We start from the raw sequence: 24,964 nt of genomic DNA, 5'->3' as shown, positions 1-24,964 counted from the left end.
TAGCTTGGTCATTTGTAGGGCTCCTGGCAGTGGAACCAGGACCTGTCCCTGAGACATGAGCTGGCTCTTTGGAACCTATTCTCTATGGTGGGATGCCTTGTTCAGCCTTGATGCTGAGGAGAGGAAACTGGTCCTGCCTCAACTTGATATGCATCATGCTTTGTTGATTCATATAGGAGGTAAAATGAATTAAGAGGTTAAACGATAATAGAAAAACACTGACGCAGCATACCACCTTTTCAGACATGACCAATTTATTCAAGAAATTCAAATTTCATTTTTCAAAGTATATCCAGGGGTAAGGTTTGGAATAATTATGTCACCAGAAGCAATCACATTTTATACACTTAATTGACCATGGGGGTGGTTCCAGAGGAAAGGCAAAACTTAAAAAAAATTTGTGTGTGGAGGGTGGTAATTACAAATATCAGCAAAGGAAACACTGAGGCATGAAGCATGCTAACACTAGTAGTGATCCTTTAGTTCAATTCACCACACAATCTGGACCTAATTTGTGCAATACACTGGGTATTGGGAAAATGGTGGAAACACACACACAAATGAAAGAACTCTTTAGCAAGTGAACCAACAGCCTTTATAAAAGTGGTGTGGTGAGGCACAAAGCACTCTTCACAGGCCGTGGGAAGAAGTTCAGTTGACAATGGCTCCACTTTAGTCTGGTGGAATAGATTGGCAGATCAGAGTCTGCTAAGAAAACGTGGCATCTCTGCAGCAAGAAACGGCTTATTTCCTCCACGGCTTTAAATGTGTGGTAAGAAAAGTTTTCAAAGGTAAAATATCTTAATTTCTCTCACTGTTGACCCATTTTAGAAAATCAATTAACAGGACGTGAGAATGAGTTTAGCAGAAAGGCGAGTTCTGGCGATGCAGGCCCAGTTGCTCGGACAGCACTGCAAATGCACACAAGCTTGAGGGGTGCTGCATCCATCACTACAGACACCCTCTAGACTACAGGCTGCTCTGGCCACTGTGAGCACAGGGCAGGAAGGGCACCTCTGCAGATTGCTCCACATAATGAAGGTTGAAAGCCACATCTGGGGACATGAGATTGTTTTCAGGTTAAGTATCTCATGTTAACTTACTGTGTTTTTAGTTTAAAAAAAAATGAAGGAAAATCTCTCCAGAATGACAAAGGTACCACTTGTTTTACACCTTAAAATAATTTAATTAAATATATTGATAAAACATCACAACCTCTGCTTTTGCACTTTACACAGATACATTCATTATGTAATACTTTAGGGAATGATCACAACTATGGTATATAAGCAGCTGTTTTAGCATTATTCATCATCCTTAACTTCAGTTTGACTTGTATTATTATCTCAGAGAAAGATGGCATTTCTTCCATTAAATTACCACCCAGCTCAAAAAAGAATAATAATAAAAAAAATCCTTTGTCAATGCTAAGTCAAATACATATACCTGCCAGGCTTTGATAAGATAATAAAGAACAATGCACACATGTCAGCACCTCACAGAATAATGTCATTGCAGAACTCCACTATTGTGAAGCAGCCCTCACAACTGTGGCTGGCCAGGGTTAGAATCTTCCTCATTAGGAAATCTATTATGTCACAATGCACATATTATTTAACTAATAGACCACCAAAATGCTACCACTAACAGCTATTTTTTAACCAAAATTACCCCAGAGGACTAGGAAAGGTAAAGTAGTCCAAAATGATTTATTTAAAAGTAAAATGTGTAAAATGCGATCTATCTTGGTCTTACATTTAATTAAGAACCAAATGTTGAAACATCATTTCAGACTTATATACATCATGATCCAGTTCTTAGAAAAATGGACTTAACTGGAAATGCTACATTATGCAAAAATAATTTATCAGTTTAATTTTAATGACTTTCCCCAACTCTGATATAAAAACATTAAAAGAACTTAAAGTTTAACGAGAAAAAAGCTACTTTCCCATTTATTAAAAAAATTGTTTTATATTAGTAACATACAATGCCCTATTTAAGGCACAACTTTTTTTCTTAAGGAAAAAACCCCACAGATTAGGTATTTTTTTCTACACAGTTATAGGACAGAGCCACTTTACAGGCATATCATTAAAGACATCTTAATCCAGACCTACTATGAAAAATTACTGCTGTTTCTATGCAACAACACTCTTATCTACACAGCCAAGACAGGTAGTTGTGGCAAGAACAGCCCCAAAGAGTTTTTGCTTTAACCTTCTGGGTTGTCCCAGGATGGCCATTTTCAGCCATCACCAAGTTAAATGGGTGACCTCTGTTTTGCATTAGCCCTCCACCTTACTTGTCTGGGTGACCAGAGGGCTGCCACCTCCACAGCCAGAGTATTATCAGGTACTTGAACTAAGCAGCTAAGAGCATGCGGTCAGGCAAGGCGAATGCTAGCCTCTCTCCTCCACTGATATCTCTCATACGTGTCCACATCCTTCTTCTCTTATACGCCTGGCCCTGCCTGTATCTTCTGAGACAATCTTCAGAACAGTGCAAAGCAGCCCTGGGAAACAGAGAATCCACACAACTGCCATATGAACATGAATCTAGATGCTCTCATCAGTACATTATATATTGTTAATACCTCAATTGAGTATTTCAGTTAAAAAACAAAACAAAACAGGGGAAAGGAGAAAACCCACAAAGTCGAATATGACTGTCTTGTAGGGCCTTGTAGAGGCAACTGAAGTGGAGGGGGATATAAGGATGAAAACCATCGGAGAAAGCAGGTTTCTTCAAGCGAGCATACCTATCCAATTCACTGGCATATGCCAGGCTTATATGGAGATTATATATAAGATGAGCCGGGAGAAGTGCTTTATGAAAACATTAGTATTGAGACACAAGACAACATGAACTTTAAGGTTTTGAAGGTGATTTTCGTTACTTCTCAAAAATAATGGCTAATCAGATCTCTCCCAGGATTGATCACTTTCACTGTGAACTTTACCAAAGTCTCAATTCAGTGTTCAGTGGCCAGTATAAAGGGGAATGAGTTTATAAAAGAATTCTGGGTTAAGCATGGGACAAGGTGGCACAGCAGCTAAGAAAGAGGGCCAAAAGGAAAGATGGGGCAGGGCGCAAAGGGATTGATGGGTGGCCTAGGAGACAAGTGAGGCTCTGATGTCTCTGCTTCTATTGAAGGGAAAAGAGGCGCGCTTCCAAATGTAAACTTGCTTAGTTTGTTATATTTAGAAATAAAACAATTTAATGTTAATTCTGAGAGATATTACATACTCCATGGCTAGTACATTCTGGCACAAACACCTCATAAATAAATATAAATACCATTTTCCTTGTAATGTATATTGGCTCTTAAACATCTTTTTTAAAAAATGAACTGTCTATAGAAGTATTAAAATCTTAGTAACTAGACAACACCAACAAATTATAAAATAATACTTTCAACTCTCAGCCAACGTCTTAACTTTTGAGCTTAACACACATTGTTTATACGCTTAGTTATATGGATTAATGAAATTAAAAACTAAAACAATCTTGTTTGCTAATATGAACTAGTTTTGCTTCTACTGAATGATAAGTTTCCGCACATTAGAACATTTTCAATTATATTCCATTTCCTGTTCTGACATACAATGAAAACACATGTCTGTATCACAGGACTCTGGTGAGTACCTGCTTCTGTCATCTCTGGAGAAAGCAGTGTTTCCTTTCTCTTGTCATATTATTTAATAATTAGTGTCAGAAACTGTTGTCAAAACTCACAATTCTTGTTAAATAAACACTAATAAACATTAAGCTCCTAACTCCCAGGACTCTGACCTTTCACTGCACGGCCAATGCTAGCGGCGGCTGGGCCTGGGGAAAGCACCTGCACAGCACTAAGATTCCGTCCACTACCTGGTACCTGGGCCTTGCCCCTCAAGACGTGAAAACCTACAGGAGGCATGTCTATCGGGCTAGCATGGCCACTCGGCTCAATTTTACCTCTAAAATAGGAAAATAAATAGAAAACTGCTTTAGGGTCACATTTTTAAGAAAAGAAAATATGAGAAATTACTCATTCAAGTTTAGAAAGGTATCAAAGCCACATGAAAAAAACATGATACTTACATCAATTTTCTAGATCACGCTAAAAAAAAACATGCCAACAAATACAAGTTCTTAGAGCAACACAAAAAACACAGCTCAGAAAGCAAGTTTAGTGACAGCAACGTGACAGATGCCATCATCTCTTTTTCTAACCACATTCTGAAAACTGAATGGGGGAAATTTTTCATCAATGTTTCATTACAGTAATCTGAGAGAAAACTACGGGATTGTGGTCAAAAGTAATTTCTTTGAGAATGTGGTTATTTTAAGTCCATTAAAGTTAAAGAGGAACTGTGTCCATTTTTGATAATAAGGGAATCTCTACTGATAAACCTGGCAAGGACGCAAAAATTTACTGAAACAAAATTCCTAAAAATAACTAAGACCAGCCAGTCCATTTAATGTGAAGTAACTTTCAATTATTAGAAAATCATTTCTATTCTTAGTGTCGCACAGCATATTTTATCTCTAATAAAAATATAGAAATCAAAATGGTAATATGAAGCTTAAAGCCAAGTTCCAGCTCAATAGAGAAAGAATGGATGAATGCATCTTCCAAGGGGAAATGAAAGTCAACAGTAACATGGCAGAAATATTAAAACCATAGATACACTTTGACCAAAACAAAACCCATTCATGAAAACTCTAACTCTAATGCAGCTCATCATTTGTCTATACTTCCTATCAGCTGGTGAATTTGTTAGGAAAATTTCAGAGAAAAAAATCTGTTAAAGCCTTTCCTACTAAATCCATAGAAATGGCAGATGAACTGAGCGCTTGTTGCATATTAATGAATATGAGACTTCTTGTGCTTTCCATCTGAGGAGTAAAAATCACCAATGACTTTATTTGCAGTAAGATACAACCTCAAAATTACACTACATATCTATACAAAACGAAGCCTTCCTTAAACCCAATTCTATACGAAAGTCTTAACAGTGTAGACTCATCATTTGTTGAGTGAAAATGGTAACTCATAACAGTGTAAACCTAGCTATAGATCTTAATACACAGATATATATACACATATACATATATGTGCCTTGTGTATGACAACTGTATGAAAATAGTCTCAAAAATAAAGACAATACTTGAGAAATGAAGCAACCTAATTTCCCTGATTTTCCACCCTGTTTCAGGGAAAGAGTCTCTGATGCTTCCTAAGTACTTCCTAAGTTCAGGGCGGCCTTCACCATGCAGTCTCCACCAGGCCTTTCAAGCTTCCAAAAGTGCAGGACGAACAATTCACAGAGTTGCACCCCATGCTTAGGAATGCTTATTGATGTCCTGACTTTTCTAAATCTGGGAGTTTTCTGACCAGGGCTTGGTGATTCATTTTAATACTAGCAAGGAGTCCCCCTTCAATGCCATCGGATCCAGTGTAACTGATCTCCTCACCACTCAGAGTGGTCATATGCCCCCCAAGGGCTTTTAAAATGGCATTGCCAGCACATATATCCCACTTTTTGATGTATGTCACATGAATATATAGATCCGCTTTTTCTTGACTCACATCAGGCACATCCAAGAGTGCTAAAACTTTATAACCTAGAAGACAAAGAAAAAATTAGGTCATTACTGAGATGCCGTAATAAAAAGTGTGCAAGCTTTTCAGGTGTACAGTTGACGGGAACGAGAAGTTCATGAGCATTCCACACTGCCTTTGCCTAAATCTAAAATCAATCATTTCCCAACACAATCATGCTTACAGGTAACAACCCCAATATCAGGCAGTCAAAAAGAGCTTACTAATCCCGTTAGTCTCGGCTACAGCAGCCGGTCTGAGACAGCAACGTTAAAGAGCACTAGCTCAGTGCATTTAGTGACGAGGTTTAGTTCCATAAAATAAAATAATATTAATAACAATTTTTTTGAAAAAGGGAGGAGGACATTACATCTAGAAACTAGTTCATCTCAACCCTCCTAGCTATCTGGACACTGAGATTTTTTAACAAACATAACAGGCATCCTGTAAGGAAAAAATCTAGGAAAGAAAAGTGTCATTTCTCCCATTCAAATACGTCTACCTTAGCACTGCTGAAAAGGGATTAGAACACGAATGTTTTCTGATTTTAATTTATTTACCTGAATTAAAAAATTTCTGACGTGATAAATGTTCATCAAAAGGCTCTTTCAAGCCAAATCCAGGCTATGGTTTGCTCTTGTACATACCTCAAAGTAACAATATCTGAATATTTATTACTGTCTGTTTTCAGAACTGGACTCTGACTTCTAAGCAAGTAGTATAAGAACAAGGGATACATATTACAATGGGTGAGCACAGTACTTCCTGCTCATCCCAGATGAGAGAGCTGCAGAGGTCAATGATCCACGGATTAGCCATTCTAGCAGTCCCTAGGATGATGACAGCTTCCCACTGCAGGAAACTTCTCAAGTCTTCCCTCCTGACAGGCCCACCATTAAACACATAGAAAAATGATTCTAGAGTCAGGTCGTATTAAGAGCAGTCCTGCTGGTGTACAATGGTGGCAGTATACTTTTGTGGTCATTTATGAAGAGCTTCCAGGTTTCTGACATGGGCAATGAAAATGCAGGAGTCTAAGCCTGCCTTCAAAGTACATTGCCTCCTTATTTTGTGTCCAAGTATGAGACAAACACTTTGGTATCCCAAGAGATCTTTGCTCCTGCTGGAACATACTATGGGATCACAAGATGGGGAGAAACAGGGAACATACCAGCACCTCCAGCTGGGATAATTGACGACTGATTTCCGAAGGTCTGTAAAGCAACCTGTTTGACCATCCCTGCATGAGAGCGAGATACGATGATCTTTGGGGTCTTCTCATTGTAGGAGGAACGGGCTTTCACATTTGAGCCACCATCTACCATTGCCCAAGCTGAAAAACAAGTAGGATGCCCATTAACAGCATTGAAGGTTTACAATTCCAAAGCATTGCACAAATTACAATCTTCAGAACCAAGTGACTGGGGGTGGGGGTGGGGGGAAGAATCATTTTCTTCAGATTTAATCATTTCCCTCAAACAGATTTTTCTTTTTAAGTAGAAAATTTTCTTAAGTATTTAAATTGGAAAACAGGCATTTATTGAAAAAAAGCTTCCAAGCGCCCTGTGTTCTTCACAATTAGAATGGCTATCAAATATTTGGCATAAGAATTCTAGTACTCTCTCTGTTATCAAATGAGCATCTTCTGAGACCACCTCGTAACTCAACTCCTAGCTGTACTTAGCCCATTTTTTCCCTTCCTTCAAATATCTCACTCAGTACAGTTCTTACCAAGCATCTTGAACACTGAGCTCATCATCAAAGTCAGATTCATGATCTGTGACAAGGGCACAATTGTTTGGATGATTCAAGTTTCAAAATTGATTTTCTTCTATCTCTACTTCTGATATACTCAGCTTCATTTATTTGCATATTCCTCATTCCCCCAAATTGCTTTAAGAACATAAAATATTTAAAGAAGTGAGTTAGGTTTACCGACTGTCTTATCAGGAGCATGTCCTGGTGAGATGTTTTGACATACTTGTGAAGAGGGAGCCTCAACTGAAGAATTGCTTCTGTGAAACGGGCCCGGGACATGTCTGTGCAGCATTTTCATGACTGCTACTTAACGTAGGAGGGCCCGGCCTATGGGCAGTACTATCCCTGGGCCAGCGAGCTTGGACTATATAAGGTAGCTGATCAGTTAAAGAGATGGTTCAGCATTTAAGAGGGCTTGCTGCTCTTCCAGAGGACCCGAGTTCTGTTCCCAGCCTCCATGTCAGGTATTCACAACTGCCTTTAACTGCATCCCAGAGAATCTGATCCTCTCTACTAGCCACTGTGGGCACTCTTACATATGTGGCATATACTCACAAAGACACATTCAGATACAGAAATAACATTTTAAGGAAGGTAGCTGAATGTGGAAGCCTGGGAGCAAAGCCGGGAAACAGTGTTCCTCCATAGACTTTGATTTGTGCCTCTGCCTTGGCTTCCCTTGATAACAGACTATACTTTCCAAGATGAAATCAACCCTTTTCTTCCTACGTTACTTCTGGTCATGTGCTTATCATAGCAACAGAAAGCACAGTAGAACAGAGCATAAAAATGCAAAGTCAACTGCGTATGGTGGCTCACACCTACAATTCCAGCATTTTAGAGGTGGAAGCAAGAGGGGTTGCTTTGAGTCCAAGGCCATTCAGGAGCATGCAGAGGAATGAAAAAGCTGCATGCCATGGGGGATACAAGTTAGCTGGGGGAAATGTCGTACTTGTAACTTTAAAGTACACTGGAGGAAACAGCTCATGAGTATTTATCATAATTTTGTCTGTAATTATTTACAAAAAAAGTTTCAAAAAGTGGAAAAAAAAATCCCCAAATTCGCTAAATTCTTTTCTAACTAGCTGTGCCAACTATTCTGTTTTACTGAGACGTGAACTTACAATGTTTTAGCTCTAGGGGTCAGTACTGCGCAGGATACTAGCAATTACTAATTCAGTATTTTAAAAGGTACTTTCTGTTACATATGCAGTACATTAATTTATACCACTTTAATGGACAAATAATTTTTAGTTTTATTTTTAAACCATGGGTAGGTCTGTGTGTGAGTCTATAACATGGGCACAGATGCTATGAAGCCCTCCTGGAGCAGGGGTGTCAATGTGGATGCTGGGAACTGGAATTTGAGCCCTTTGCAAGAGTAAACAGGTACTCTTACCCACGGAGCCATCTCTCAAGCTCCAATGGATATATTTAAGTTAGATTTGGGTGATAAGGTATAAGAAAGGCTACATGTGTTTATTTTACAAAAAAAATAAAGAAAAGACCTGTAGGGCCAGAGCCCTGACACCTAGCACATGAAGCCTACGGCAAAGCAGTGTCTCTTGCTCCTCCGACTGCATTAGTTACACTTAGCTACAAAGAACGTAAATCTGATTCCTGTGGCTCAGAAAGTAAGGCTAAAAGTAGATGTGGTTCAGTAATCAGAAACCTAATGCCTGTTTTTTTTTTCATTTTATATTATATATTGATATATATTTATGTAGCCCCACAATATTATCTTGAAGTCCTTTACATTTAATATATTATTTAAGTATTTCATACACACGTAGAATATTTTTATGTTTTAAATATAGCAGCTATAAGAAACTAATACACAAATTTAAGGATGACACTAATATTATCCACAATACATGGTCATAGTTTTCAATACTGGCAATGTGGACACTGTCACAACTAAGAGCCTTGTCATCTTAAGAGAATGATGGTGCCAAGGGCCATAATATTTGTCCTATGAGTTGATGAAAATTAACCAATTAAGAGCACATCAAATCATTGCAGGCAGTGAGCAATAACATTTACACTACCTACTCTTCCCCCACAGCAGCAGTAACTTGTGCTGTCAGGGTGAACATGAGATCATTGGCCATACTGTGAAGACCAGAAGGCCACAGGCAGCCTCGCTGAGTAACTCTAGTGTAATTGCTTCTCTGCTGAAGCGACTCTACCCAGCTCAAGCAAGGTAAACATGGTTCTAGCAAGCCTTGCCCTTCTCCCCTATTCCCTCTGCCTTCCTAAAGGCTGTTGGGTTGCACTCCTAAAGCTGGTCATCAGGTCTGTTCCCTTATTTGACCCTTTCCTCCTCCTGAGGCTGACTACCAAGGTCCAGCTACCAAAGTATTGAGGTCCAGCAATCGAAAGCTCCCCCGCCCCGCTAACGTAATTAACATGCCCAATTAAAATTACACACCTCATCCTAACACAGGGCTTCCCCTTTCACCTCTATAAATGGCCATTTACTTATGGGCACCACCTGTCTCCTCTCTCATCACAGGCAACCAATTCCCCTTTCCCCTGCTCGCTTGTTCTCTTTCCTTTCTCCCTTATCCCCATATTGCCTGTATTTGTCTCTTATTCCCTGACCTATGTTCCACTGCACTGCAAAAAAAGAAAAGAAAAAGAAAAAGAAAAAAAATCTCCTTTAGGCTAAGAACTAGGCCTTAGGGTGTCTTGAACCAACTTCAAGGTTCCCTATGCCTGCATCCACTGACTTTGGTAGGGTTACACACAAAGGTCATATCCTAACTAAATAAGAACTTCCTCGACATGGCCTTCCATGTCTCCTTACAACACAGCCACCTCTGAGCTGACCTCCGCTGTGTAGGAAACTAACAAAGGTGACTGTATAAAGACAGGACCCAAGGCTCTCTGACAGACACGGCTGTGGCTGCAGATAGCTCCTCTCACACTCCTTAGTCTCAGTGTCACTCTGTCACAGTCCCGCGCTCTGAATACTAACTGTACAGTGTCACAGCAGAAGCCATTGCAGGAGCCCAGGCCTCACCGCCAACAACAGCATGAAAAATACACAAGACATCTTGCTGGGGAATGTTTCTACCTTACTAGTATTTCCAACACATCCCCCCCCCCCCACAGAAAGTTCTATTTTGTCACATACTCTTAGTGTCAACCATAAAACCTGCACCCTCCTCAGCCAAATAGTGTACAAGGGTAGGAGACAGACTTCAATTACTAAAATCCTAGCATAGTTAAGTACCACTGAGTCTCAAAAGAGCTCAGGTATATGTCATACCTGTATATTCAGAAAATGGCTTGTGAATAACTCCTAGCACAGGTTTGCCATTCACAGCTACACACACCATGGTGGTGACATAGTTCCGAAGATCCTCTAGGAGAAAACACAAGGGCATGGCTGTGAAAGTACTGTATTTAATGCAGCACACAGTAGGATACTTACTTACTCAGAATTTAGATGTGCGCAACGCCTTTCAAAAGCAAAATTGCCCTAAGCAGGAAGACAGCTGCTAAGTAGATATGAAATCTGGTTGCTTGGGTTAGTCACGCAGTCCATCATTTTAGTAACTCCATTTCTTAGTACAAATTAACTAAGTTAAACTTAGTTTCCTTATCTGTATAATATAGATAACAATTGTCCATCTTCAAATATAAATTAACCTTTAATATTATAATCAAATTTAAAAATCAAGTTAGAAGTTTAAAATAGTCTTGTACAAAGGGATATGCACACTAATTATTATTATGAACTCAAGCCAGTTCATTTTAGAAAGCAAACTCAATAGTCTTCATTTCTACTATTTACTCATATAAATCAATTTTGAAATGTTAGTTTTACGTATGTATGAATGTATGTATGTATGCATGTATGTATGTATGTATACACACACATATACACACCTGTGCCTTCCGTTAATAGTAATAGTCTATTGAGTACACATTACAGTTCAAGTTCAGTATATAGAATGCCAAGGTGAAAGTACAAACTTACATATTCTTGGGGTCTTCTCTTATAGGGGGACAAATTAATTTTAACATACACCACACAGGGGTAAAGCAGGAATTAGATACTGCATGTAAGAAAGAGCCTGAGAAAGAACCAGAAAGATGAAACTTGAGCTTGGCAAAAATAACATGAATGTGTGTGTGTGTGTGTGTGTGTGTGTGTTTGGGGGTTGGTGGTGATAATCTTGTTTTGCTACTTTTTACTTTCTGGCTCCATTAAATACTATTTTAAATTCATATATCAGATGTATATATAACAAAACCTGAATTCTCAATATCCAAAGTAAATATTATAATCTGGCACACACTTTCCTTAGTGTTAGGAAGACAGGAGTAGTGTGCTGGTGCCACTGAAGGAGGTGGTGTTATTAGAGGAGTATGCTATGGTAGGAAAACAGATGAGAATCGTCCATCCGTGTGAAGGTTCATGCAATATCCTGATAACCTAGCCTGCTTGTCTGGAAATCTAATTGGATTCTTAAAATCTAAGTGGAAGGTTCTTGGATTTGTAAAGGATCTGCCACCATTTGTACACTATCTGCCTTGGTCTAGGCTCTCTAACAGAAAATGATACTGTAGTGCTTGAGACTCACCCGTGTACTCCTGGGTAGCATCAAGCGGGTCAATCCAGACAGTCACACTTTCCGCGGGTACTTCTTTAGGAGCACTTATTTCCTTCAGGATGTCCTCAGGAATCTTACGATTCCATACAATGACCTCCTTGTCAGATGCATCCACATGTTCCTCAGTATTTATCTACAGTGGAAATAATTGATATTATTTAATAGATCTCAAAAAATGTATCCCAGGTAATTCACATAAATTCTCATTAATGATAGCCTTAAAGTATTTCAAGGAATTTAATGCAATTTTTTAAAAAAAGCATCACATAAAAGCATTGTAGTGACATTTTATCTTCAAATACTTTCTAATCTAATATTCAAGTTTAGTACTTTGGTTAATGATGACTAGACTCCGAGTACAGACAGGGTTCTAACACAAATTGAGAAACCATGTATCACAGAAGTAAGTTAGCCCTGGCTGGATCAGGAATAAAGGTCCTGAGGGACTGAAGCTGGGGCAGTCTACAGTCCAGTGCTAGGGAGGCTCATGGGGGAGGTGTGAGCCTCAGGCCACCATTAGGCCATTATTATGGGACTCAGTTTTAAAAAAGAATAAAAAAAGAAATTCTAAAGTCTGAAAATAGATATTTTCTAGAGTATTAGACATAGGCAACTTCAGCCAGAAGCAAACAGAACAGTAACAATGCAAGCTACACAACGTTTGCCTTTAAAACAGAATTTGGGTGCTAAGGGGTAAAATGACTGAGTGGATTGTTTGTCTAAAACGTACCTTTAAGCAGTAAGGAAAAAGAAAACCAGAGATCACTAAATAGATAAGCTAGCATATTACAAAACCCAAATAAATTGAAACAAGCAATCAAAAAGGACATAAAAATGAATGCCTAGCTATCTTTAACTATATATCAAAGATGTATCAGAGGGAAAGAAGGTTAAGTAAAAAAAAAATTCTCTCTTCTTATTCATAAAAGAAAAAATTAAACATAAATCTCGTTTATCATAATTATATAAAATTGTGGAGTGAGGAGAGACTATATAAAAATATATTTTTATTTCATGCTTGTGAGTGTTTTGCCTGCAAGAATGTTTGTGTTATCACATATGCCCAGTACAATGGTAGCCAGAAGATGGTGTAGAACCCTCATGAACTAGACTTACAGAAGGGAACTGAACCTGGATTCTCTCTAAGGATAGCAAGTCCTCTTAACTGCTGAGCCATCTCTCCACCCCCAACAGTTTTCAGAGCCAGTGCTTTCCATAGACCTCCATCTATATGGGCACATGCAGTAATGCGCACAGTAAGAGCTCTGTTGGGCAAAGGACACTGCAGACCTCATTCACTGGCATTTTCCACTGCGGCACCCTGACTACTGAGTGAATAAACTAGCTATGAAGCGACCCATGTTGTGCCCTGTAGACTGTCTTGCAGCAGTCCTGGCTATATGCCCATAAAACCTTCTAAGGTGTATCTGCCAGTTTTGAAAACCAAAAATGTCTCTAGATGTTGCCAAAAAATACACCTCCATTCTGTGTCACATAGAATCACTGCTTTAAATACTGAACTTACTACTGTAAACATTGTGAAAGTCCACTGCCAGGGAACCTGTAGGCCCCGAAAGAGGACTCACTGATTTTATATTTCTGAATTATGTAATCAAATTCTCTTATAAATGTTTTGTTTTTGTGCTTATCTCCATGTATGTAAGTGTACCACATGTGTGCCCATGGTGGCCAAAAGGAATTTGATTTCCTGGAACTGGGACAGTTGTGAGCAGCCATATGGGTACAGGGACCTGGATCTGAGTCCTTTGCAATAGGATCAATTGCTCTTAACCACTAAGACATCTTGCAAAACCCTAAATATTTATATTTATATTCACAGATTTGCACTATTCCAACCTTTGTCTGAGAAACTTTTTACTGCAGTGCAGAAGATAGTGGTTAATGCAGGGTCACCATGCTGCTCAAAATGCAGAGTGATATGAGTTCTCATAGCCATGGATGAGACATCAGTGCTGTCCCCACCAAGGCTCAGGTGGCATCTAGAAAGAGGCGGTAGAAAGAATTCAATAGATGAAGGATGGAGAGGATGTTGTGAAACACTCTCCTATGGCATGGCTGTTGCACACATGAATTCACAGCAGTGGTCATTTACACAAGCCTCAAACAAAAGTAAGTCAGTAAGAAATTCCACTGAAAGTTCCAACTCCTAGCTGAGGAACTACTGGAAGCTGAAGGCTCCTGGGGGTAATGGGTGAGTTATCTTTTCTATATAAGTGTGGCCACTGGAAGCCTGTCTATGCCCCAGAAGATGACCCATGTTATGCATATGGGCACATAGGCAGTACTACTTTGACTTACTAGGTAAAAATACATAGTTGTAAAAGGACATGTATTTGATGGGAGGGTTCAGGTAAGACGTGCACTGAAGTAGGGAGAGGTAGATATGACTGAGATACACTACATACATGTATAAAACCTCCAGAGAATAAAAAATTTAAAAAATAGTATGTTTATTAATGCCTATTTAATGCTGCGTTATTTGTATAAACTAATTGTTAAAATGTTTAATAAAGCAGATCAAATAATTTATCTGTACTTTAAAAACTAGGCTAATGGTAGCTGCAGAGATGGCTCAGTTGGTAAAGTGCTTGCTGTATAAGCATTAAGTTCTGAGTATGGATGATCTCCAGCACCCATGGTAGGCAGGTGTATCAGTATCCCTAAAGTTTTGTGAAAGAAGAAAGATTAAAAAACCATAGAATACACTATTCCGCTGGATGGTGGTGGTGGCAGTGCAGGCCTTTAATCCCAGCACTGGAGAGGTAGATCTGTGTTCGAGGCCAACCTGGTCCACAAAGAGAGTTCCAGGGCAGTCAGAGCTGTTACACAGAGAAACCCTGTCTCGAAGAAACAAAAACAAAACAGCAATAACAAAAAAGAACTATAGTGAACCACTGCGCTTTGGTCCACAATAGGCAAAGCTAAAATACATAGACTGGCTAGTTGCCTAGAGCAGGGAAGAGAAATAAATGGACTATGATAAAGACAGAAACCAAATCATGATGACAGTTCTACAACTTGGAAAATCTACCAAAATTATTGAATTATATAACTGAAGTAGACAAACTTTATGATATATGAACTATGCTGCAACAAAATCACTTATAAACAAACAAAAAACAGGTTAGTTAGAGAAGACTGAAAGGTGGTATTAGACTTAAATCCTAAAAGAGAACACGGTAGGCTCTAGAGAAAGTGTATTCTAGCCCTTGGAATAAGAAATGCGGACCCTGAAATGAAGAGCATGTCTAGTTCACTCCTGGGCAGCAGGAGGCAGTATGACTGTGAAGGCCCGGGGCTTGAGGGTAGAGTAATGGAAGCCGTACTTACAGGGTACAACCCAAAGGCAACTGCCTTGTCTTATAATTTCTACTACCAATGTACAGAGGATGGAAAGTGGGGGACAAAAAACTGGAATGAATTTAACAAGCTATGGTTTATGACTGATGGCTAAACAATGAGGCAGAATTAGAATGGAGCTAATGTGCCACGATTTGCAACTGCTGACTCAGCAAAGAGACAACACAAAAGAACTCGAAGAAAACTTCCAGATTATCAAGTGTAAAATAAATACCTATTATCAACCGCATTCTGATGTATCAGAAACAAATATTTAATTTGCTTTACTTCATACTGACTTCTGAAATTCTTTTCTGAGGTGTTCGAACCAAGGATACCAGCTCCAACTACCAGAGTGATACACTACTACTCAGGGCCTCTGGGAGAGCAGCCAGTGCTCTAACTGCTGAGCCATCTCTTGGGTCCCTTTCCCTCCTGAGTTGCCCTGTCCAGCCTTGATATGAGGCTGAGAAAATAATTTCTCAGGCTACCACAGGCTATAGCATAGGGTCTTTCCTTCCACTGTCACTGACAGGGTCAGTCAGTAGTCTTGATTCTACCTCCCAATTTTGCACCACCATGTCTACTAAGAAAACACTTAAGCCACTAGAATCATTTTCTCACTAGAGTCCTGTAAGAGCCTTTACATTTTTCCTATATTCTGTATCATAGTCACTCATTCATTCAACAAGTATTCAATGATTACCGTACTCTAAGTAATTTTAGCTACAGAAATAGAATGCATAAATCAGACAAAAATTATTTCCTCTACACAGCTTTGTTTTTCATTTATTTAATATTTATTCATTTACTCATTTATTAATTCCTCAGACATTACATCCTGATTGCAGTTTCCCCTTCCTCCATTCCACTGGGTCTTCCCCTTACCCCCAGATCTGCTGCTCCTGTGTCCCTTCAGAAAAGACCAGGCTTCTCAGGGATATAAACAGAACATGGTGTAAAAAGATGTAATAATAAAGCTAGACAAAAACCCTCAAATCAAGGCTGGATGGGGCAACCCAATAGGAGGAAAAGGGTCCCAAGAACAGGCAAAAGAGTCAGAGACATGGCTGAAGAGATGGTTGTGCAGTTTAGAGCACTGGCTGCTCTCCCAAAGGTCCTGAGTTCAATTCCCAGCAGTCACATGCTTACATGGATGACTTTATTCCAGAATAGAGCACTCATATGAAATAATGCAAATAAATCCCCACTCCTACTGTTAAAAGTCCCATAAGAACACCAATCTATATAATCACAACATATATGTAGAGGACCTAGGTCAGAACCATACAGTCTCCCTGATGGTCACTTCAGTCTCTGTAAATCCCTATGAGCCCTGCCTAGTTAATTCTGTGGGCATGTTCTCCTAGTGTCCTCAACCCCTCTACAATCCTTCCCTTCTGCAGTTCCCCAAGTTCTACCTAATGTTTGGTTGTGGATCTCTGCATGCGTTCCCATGAGCTGCTGGATGAAGCCTCTCTGACGATACCTGGCCCGGGGGTGGGGGTGTGCATAGTGTCAGGAGACACACTTAGCCATCAGGGAAATACAAGTCAAAACTACTATGAGATTTCATCTTATACCTGTCAGAATGGCTAAGATTAAAACCACAAGTGACAGCTCAAGCTGGCAAGGATGTGGAACAAAGTGAGCACTCCTCCATTGCTGGTAGGAGTGGAAACTTGTATAGTCACCACAGAAACCAACTGTGAATCAATCTACCTCAAGACCCAGTTATACCACTTCTGGGTACATACCCAAAGGATGCTTTATCCTGACACAAGGGCACTTGATCAACCATGTTCATAGCAGCCTTATTCTTAATAGCCCCAAACTAGAAAGGGCTTCCCTTCTTAACAACCTGCCATCTTGTTAAATCAGATCATGTTGATCCTAATTTAAAACAAACAAACAAAACCCTCCCCATAACTTTCAGCATGTAAAGATTACATACAGAGTTTTCACATCTACAAGGTAAATCCTAGATGACCCAGTGCTAGGCAGAGTGTCTCTCTATTTGCACAGTTGTGTTTGCACTCAAAAACGTACCATCTTCTTACAGGGCTTTTATACTTGCTGCACTTCTCCGCTAATTCACACTCTCTCCAGCTTACTTAAGGTCTACAGATCTCAATTCAAATGAAAATATCTCAGTCTGACCTTCCCATACTAGCATAAAGATCCCTAACACACTCTTCCCACATAACAAGACTCTTTCCTTTCCAAAGACCTCAAAAGTTCTCAAAATGACCTTGTTTATTCGCATGCTAACTTACTAATCTTGAATAGCCAAGTCATAAATTCTCTTGCAAGACACCCATGAAAATTGGCACTGTCTAAACCAAATGTAAATGTTCAACCAACACTCCCTAATTGAAAATACTATTCTTAGCCAATAGTGTTTTTTTTTCCTCTCCTTCATTTATTCTCCACTCCTCTTCTGTGTTAGCAATTCGGCCTCCTGCATGCTCAATGTCTCTATTCTTGGACTTCAACAGGGTACTAAGTATAACAACATCACAAAACCTTAAGACTTCCTACAAACAATAGTTCTCACCATTCACTACCATCCGTTCTTATGCCAGCCTGGCTACTCTCAAAGAAGTCATTAATGATAGGAATGGAAAATGAAGCTTTCAAAGAACCTATAATTTTAGTGAGTGATATAAAGCATTTCTAGAAACCAGAAAATTGCAATCTGATTATAGGCTATTCCTGTAAGTGATGCCTAGTCTTGTAATTTCTACCCATTCTTGGCAACTACTGATCTGACATAGTTGTTTATTAGCCTTGAGTATTATTAAGCATATATTTCTTTTGGCCAGCTGTTCTTCTTTGGTAAGTCTGCCTAGTGCTCACAAAATCTAATTCTTATTTCCTTCCCAGGCATATCAAAGTTCACAGTTCCCATCTCCCTTGCAATAAAAACACATATTGGATGTTCTAGGCAATGAATTATGGACAAAAATGTGACATATCTAGCTGTGTTGCTCATGAAAAGAACAATTTTCCATGTTTCCCTGTCACATTGCCATGGCAGAACTACACATTAACAACAACAGGTCAGAAAGCCAGTGGGAAGGATAGCTATGCTGACAGTGCTGCTAGAGCATTGCCTGCTCAGTCTTGGTGATGAACGCACTTCCTCTTTCATATCTAATACTGTAAGCAGTTTAAAAGGCAGAATAAATTCTTACATGTATCACTGAATTTAATTTGGTTCTCTTTCTCTAAACCTCCACATTGAAGAACAACAAAAGGAAAACATTTAAGTGGTTGGAGAGGGAGGAGTAATATAAGATAAATAAAAAATAATATAGCAAAATGAAAAATGTAGATCTAAAGAGATAAAAGTCTTAAGGGAAGCATAAACTATTATAAACTATGGTTTGATACAACATCTCAAATCCACTATAAGGGATGATAGGGTGTCCAGATTTTTGTGGTATATGTGAGACAGCTATGAAACAGAAGATATAATCTGTAACTTTGAAAATGGAAAATGTTAATTTGTGCAACCACTTCAGGGTTAGCAATCATATTTATTATATTTAATGTAAAAGTTATTAAGTTAGTACACTATATGTACTTATATGTATATGTAACACATACAGACATGTATACAGATATTCAGGCTAGTCTTGTAACTTGGACTCCAGAAAGGTGAGACAAACTATTCTCTATCAGTTCTAAGAAAAATTTAATGCCCCAAACACAATGCTGTTATGATAGTTCAGTTAATTTGGGGTTGAAGGGGCTTTTGGCCTCTAGAAGAATCACCCATCTAGTGCATTCATCCATAAATAATTATATAATTAATATAGTTTTAGATATAACATCTCACACATAATTCTGTATACGCTATACACTATAAAAAACAATAGGGCACCCAGATTTCTGACTAAGCATTATTTCTGAGTGTGGCTTGAGTGTTTCACGATAAACTTCGTGTTTAAAAGAGAAGCGGCACCAGGTGTTGGTGATGTATGCCTTTAATCCCAGCACTTGGGAAGCAGAGGCAGGAGGATCTCTGTGAGTTCGAGGCTAGCCTGGTTTACCAAAGCTAGTTCAAGGTCAGGCTCCAAAGCTACAGAGAAACCCTGTGTCAAAGAAACAAAAAACAAACAAACAAACAAAAAGAGCAGATGCAGTACAGTTCTTCTGTCTTCCGCAGTTCTGTGGAAAGCCTAAGAAACAGAAAGGAAAGGGAAAGGGAATGTGTCCCTTCATGAACCATGACGGCTGAACTGAGCCAGGAGTCTTCTCTGTCCTCTGACAAAGACATACACTATTGGATCCATGGTTCTTATGCCTTTGGGTTTTAGCTGAACCACACCACCAACTTTCCGGGGTCTCTAGTGTGCAGGCTGAAGTCTGTGACTGCTCAACCTCCTGAAGAGTAGGTCCTCCTACTAAATAAACATCAGCTATTTCTCTGGAGAATGGCTACTTTCAAAATGTATTTTAAAAATGCTCCCCGCTCCCTCCTCCCGTACCTGTCCTATTTTATTTTTACTATAAAAGACCTTTTCTTTTTTTCCCAGACAGGGTTCCTCTATGTAACTTTGACAGTTCAGGGATTCTCTGTAGACCAGCCTGGCCTCGAACTCAGATTCACCTGCCTCTCCCTCCTGAGTGCTGAGATTAAACGCATGAACCACCACTGCCTGGCTAAAAGGGCTTTTCTTACCACCTACGTCTCGAATACAACCTTTTAACAGATACCTTCTATTATTTTAGATCTTAAAAACAAACACTACAAACCCAAAGCAAACAAACAAAACTAGGTTCTTCTTTTACTTCCATGAGTCAACTCCTCAGAGGCCCAGCTTCTTAAGACTTATAATTCACTGCCTTTATTCCTCACCTGCTCATCAGCTTTCCTTCTACATCATGCATGGTACAAGACACATTCACACAAAGGAAACTATCAGCTCCAAAGGAGCTGGGTCTCCACTTACACGATTTCATTTGGTTTCTAGTCTAATAAATTGGAGTAAAAGAAGATAGCTCAGTATTACACATCCTAAGTGCACGGATGTACAAAAATGAACACAACATTCTGGTATATTAATCAATACCTAACCTGAACACTCAAAGCAGACAAAAGATTCAGCCACAAGAAAACAGTTATCTTCTATTAAGGCAATACGTTAACACCTGAAATCCAAAAGCTACCCTCGGTAGTTATTCTTTTGGTTTTCTACTTATATGTACACACACACACATACACGAATATTTAAAAACTTACGATGCAGCTGACTTTACATTAATAAAGCAGCTGCGCTTGCTACATTCCTGTTGGAGAACATTAACTGAAGATGTGCTACATTTGTTTATGCTGTGGAACATTGGCGAGATGTCTTGCATTCTTTTATGTTGCATGTCTCTGACTCTGTGAAGCTGTGTTACTTTGCCTGTCTAAAACCCCTGACTGGTCTAATAAAGAGCTGAACGGCCAATAGCTAGGCAGGAGAAAGGATAGGTGGGGCTGGCAAGCAGAGAGAATAAGCAGAAGGAGAAATCTGGGAAGAGAGATCAAGGAGGAGAGAGGACGCCAGGGCCAGCCACCCAGTCACACAGTTAGCCACAAAGTAAAGAAAGGTATATAAACTAGCAAAAGATAAAAGCCCAGAGGTAAAAGGCAAACATGATAATTTAAGTTAAGAAAAGCTATCTAGAGACAAACCAAGTTAAAGCTGGACATTCATAAGTAAGAAAAAGTCTCCATATATTTATTTGGGAGCTGGGTGGTGGGACCCCAAAGAGTAAAAGAGTTAAAAACAAAACAACCCCTCAGAACACATTTCACAATCACTACCTTAATAATTACATGTTTTTTCTTCCAAGAGCTCACATAAGCTCAAGTGTTATGAACCTGACTACCATTTACAAAACAGGCATTAATGAAATACACTTGTAAAAATTGCTATGAAGTTCGATTAAAGTCCTATGTGACCACTATCTGAGCCACTACCTCGATTATATTAAATGTATTCATTGCAGTACTATATAACTATCGTCTATCAATATCCCCCAAACTCCCATTTCTTTCACTACCTCTGAAAGAAATTCAAGTGATTTGAGAAGACAAAGATATTTCGCAAGTATATCTCACATCTAGATGTAAACAACAGTGTGATTTGTCATAGTAACACGAAAAGCATTAAGGTACAAGAAAAAGTGGAAATATTCAGTGTTTCGTTTGGGAAGGTATTTAAAAAAAAATCTAATAAAGTCAATGACATTTACCATCCAGCAGCTTAACAGTTGAAATTCAATGTTTCATGGAGGCAAAAGGGGGGAAGACAATGGCACAAAGCCAGGAAGGAAAGAAAATCAAAACCGTAATGGAAGAGGGAAGAGGGTTCTGTAAGCTAGGAGATTCTTTAATGACAATTAATTATTTGAAGATCAGCAGGTCAGGAACCTTCCAAAGAAACCTGAGTTTACTTTTACTGTTTATCTAATCAACAAAACTACTGGAAGACAACTTTTCTTTACAGAAGCCAAAACCTATCTATTGTTAGGTGATACATTTAAAAGATTCTGTTACACTATGTTGAGCCCTTCCCTCTGAACTACAATAAACTGGAAGGGCCCAGTGAAAAGTCAGAGGAAGAAGCTGAGGCAAGTGGATCCTGAATTCATATCTAAGCTTAATTCCAGCTCCACCTGGACTAAAGAACCCCCACAAGAAAGCAAGCAAGTACAGGTGCGCACGCGCGCGCGCGCACACACACACACACACACACACACACACACGCAAACCCCAAAAAGCAGCCGCACTGAAACGATTTATTCCAGGAGAAAAGAAATGCCTAGATTAAGAAAATGTCAATTCCTATCCAAGAAAGCTACCAATGGGAAGGTCGATGTTACTTAATTCCCTCTGACATATAGACTCTTGAGAGCTAGGATACACTTAAGTGAAACTTCCTAAAAGCCTATCTTCAAATGTTTCTTGAAAGGCAGACCAAACTAAGGAGTATGAACGGGGTCTTGCTAGCACAGCTTCGGCAACTCATGAGCACAACCCTTTCCTCCCGCTGCTCTGCACACTCAAGATTTCTACAGGCCTTGGCCTAGTTGGCGGGGGTTGTCTGCAGAAAGCACGGACTCGACAGCCAGGTCCCCCTCTAGTCATCCAATCCTAGTAGCACACAAAGGCCCAAGAGGTCCAACCCCTTCACTCGAATAAGAGCTTGTTACAGACGCCCCTGGTTCACTTCGCCAGCATCCCGGCACCCAAGCCCGGTCTCCCCAGTGCGGGCACACCCGCCCACCCACAACCAGGGAGGGGAGGAGGAGCGTGACCCTTGAGTGGGAAAGCTCCAGGCTCGCCCAGCTCCAGGGTGCGTGACCTTGCACGCGTTACCTCCTCGGTGTCTCCAAGTCCCCCTCCCCTGCAAGTCCGGGGCGCTCCCGATCTGCGAGGGCACCGGGGCCAGCACCCACCTGAACGTTGGGGAAGGCCGTCTTGAGCAGGTAGAACATCTTGCGGTTGGACAGCACGTCGCCGCTGGTCATCTTGTCCTCGGCTCCCTCGCGCGTCTTCCCCTTGGACTTCTCGTGGAGGACATTGCTCTCGCGGACCCGCTTTACCTCGTAGCCGCCGCGCTCGGCCGCCAGCACCGCCACGGCCAGCATCTCGCGCAAGTCCACCGCGCCCCCGTCGCCGCCGGCCGCCTCGGCCGCCCCGCCCGCCGCCAGCTCGCCACCCAGGCCGAAAAGGCTAAAGCGGCCGGCCAGGAAGCCCGAGTAGAGATGGTAGAGCACCCCGAGCCCCAGCAGGAAGAACACGGCCACCCCCAGTGGGGACAGGCGGATGCCCATGGGGGCCATGGCGCGCGACCGGCCGCTAGGGCCCCCTCCGGCCCGCCGCTCAGTCCGCTACAACGGCCCCTGTCTCCCGGCGCCCGTGCGCGCCATCGCCGCCCGGGGAAAGCCGCCCCGAGCCCCGAACCCCGAGCACCGCCGCCCCTGCCTAGCAGCAACTGGCCGCTCGGCCTTCCGCGTAGGCCAACGGCCGGGAGGTGAAAGGGGAGCAAGGGTGTATATCCGGGTTACGTGGGGGAAAGGGGCGGGGAATAGTCGGATAGGCCCCGCCCTGGGGGTGGGTCAATATTTGGGGGCGGGTCCCGAGCGAGGCCGCGTGGCATTTTAAGTCCATCACGCTTATACCTCTGCAAGTGTTGGAAATAGAGCCGAGGTGACCATGGCTTTCCATCACTCTGATGACTGAAAACAGGATGGAAAGGCGTTTTAGAACGAACCGACCTGAGCCTCCCCCGTGGCAAGCTGGGCGGGGCTGACGCCCAGGGAGGATTGTCATTTGCTTCTTCATTTTTGTTGGCCTTGTGATGGCTGAAGCAGAGGTTCCCAACCTGTGGGTCACAGACCCCTTGGGGTTGACACAGCCTTTTCACAGGGGTTGCACATCAGATATTTACATTACCATTAATAAGAGTAGAAAAATTAGTTATAAAGTAACCACGAAAATCATTTTACCGTTGAGGGGTCACTACAACGTGAGGAACTGTATTAAAGGGTTACAGCATCGGGAAGGTTGAGGACCACTGGTCTAAACGGTTATGTGTTGATGTGCAGATTATTGTTTCTACTTGCCATCCTCCCGGAAGCTGTGAATCAGCGCTACATGAGCCTAAGTTTTACTAGGGGGAACACTGAAGGATTGATTCTCTCTTTTCCAAGGAGATTTTAACACAGACCTCTGTATAGAGGTTAAAGGGGAAGGGTTACTGGACTGGGACCACTTGGTTTAAAGTATGTCGATTGCATCATTATGAGCCAATAGAAGTTCACCAAATGTGATCATTGACAATAGCAAATTCTCAATTTTAGTATTTAGTATTCAAAAGTTTCTCTTCATTTTTAAAAACACATCTGATGATATACTAAATAGCCAGGCATAGTATTTCATGCCTGTAAACCCAACGCTCAGGAAGCAAAGGCAGAAGGAGTGCTGTGAGTTCAAGGCTAGCCTGGGATACATAAAAGTTCCAGGTCCACCCCGGTTGACACATAAGATTTGGCTTCAAAAGCAAACAAAAAAATGCATAAATAAAAAATACAACTTCGAAAAGTTGTAATGTTTATATAAAAATCAAAATCTAACCCATTTTGCTCCTCAGTTAAAAAGCATTGGGGTAAAGTGGATTTTAATATTAGTCACTGTAAAAGCTACAAGTGTCCAAACCAATGGCTATCAGTTATTTGTTGACCTTTAATTTTCTATACTGATCAGGCACTTTGATGATAACTAGCTGAAGATTAAGGGCGTCTAACACTAACCGCCCAGGAGACTCAATAAAAGGACAGTCCCTCAAGCACTGACAGGGAGCCTAAGTAACAGCATGATGCCGTGGAGAGTAACATCACAATGAAGCCTCTGCTTTCAAAACAGATCTGAGAGTGAGGTCATAGAGTAGCTGTGGATTTCCACCCTAGCACAGAGATAAAGCCTGAGCTCAGCTCTGTACGGTAGGCTACCTCAAGCTGACACCAATTCAACCAACCAATCAATCAATCAAACCAACAAACAACAAACTAATGTGGATGTTATGCATGGAAAGCTCAAAAGCGGGACATCTGGTGACATCAGAATAGA

At 40.7% G+C, this 24,964-nt stretch overlaps 1 protein-coding gene across 1 annotated transcript; it reads right to left on the bottom strand.

Annotated features, from left to right (window-relative positions):
* Positions 1 to 236: 236 nt before the first annotated feature.
* Bpnt2 (3'(2'), 5'-bisphosphate nucleotidase 2) lies at positions 237 to 23,301 on the bottom strand. Its single transcript, XM_048420772.3, has 5 exons — positions 22,792 to 23,301; positions 11,944 to 12,106; positions 10,623 to 10,718; positions 6,762 to 6,923; positions 237 to 5,613 (listed from the first exon to the last, which is right to left on the bottom strand). Exons 1-5 carry the CDS (start codon positions 23,176 to 23,178, stop codon positions 5,342 to 5,344), a joined length of 1,080 nt encoding a protein of 359 aa, XP_048276729.3. The 5' UTR covers positions 23,179 to 23,301; the 3' UTR covers positions 237 to 5,341.
* Positions 23,302 to 24,964: the final 1,663 nt, after the last annotated feature.

Source organism: Myodes glareolus, chromosome 16, assembly GCF_982192425.1.
Source record: "Myodes glareolus chromosome 16, mMyoGla1.1, whole genome shotgun sequence".
Lineage (NCBI taxonomy): Eukaryota > Metazoa > Chordata > Mammalia > Rodentia > Cricetidae > Myodes > Myodes glareolus.
This window is presented reverse-complemented; position numbering and strand designations above follow the sequence as displayed.

Excerpts from the sequence above, each read along its gene's own strand:
- Bpnt2 (XM_048420772.3), bottom strand. The coding sequence starts at position 23,178 with ATGGCCCCCATGGGCATCCGCCTGTCCCCACTGGGGGTGGCCGTGTTC. Across the intron at positions 10,719-11,943 it reads TGCTACCCAGGAGTACACGG|AGGATCTTCGGAACTATGTC; the intron begins GTGAGTCTCAAG and ends GTTTTCTCCTAG. Across the intron at positions 6,924-10,622 it reads GCCATTTTCTGAATATACAG|CTTGGGCAATGGTAGATGGT; the intron begins GTATGACATATA and ends CTTGTTTTTCAG.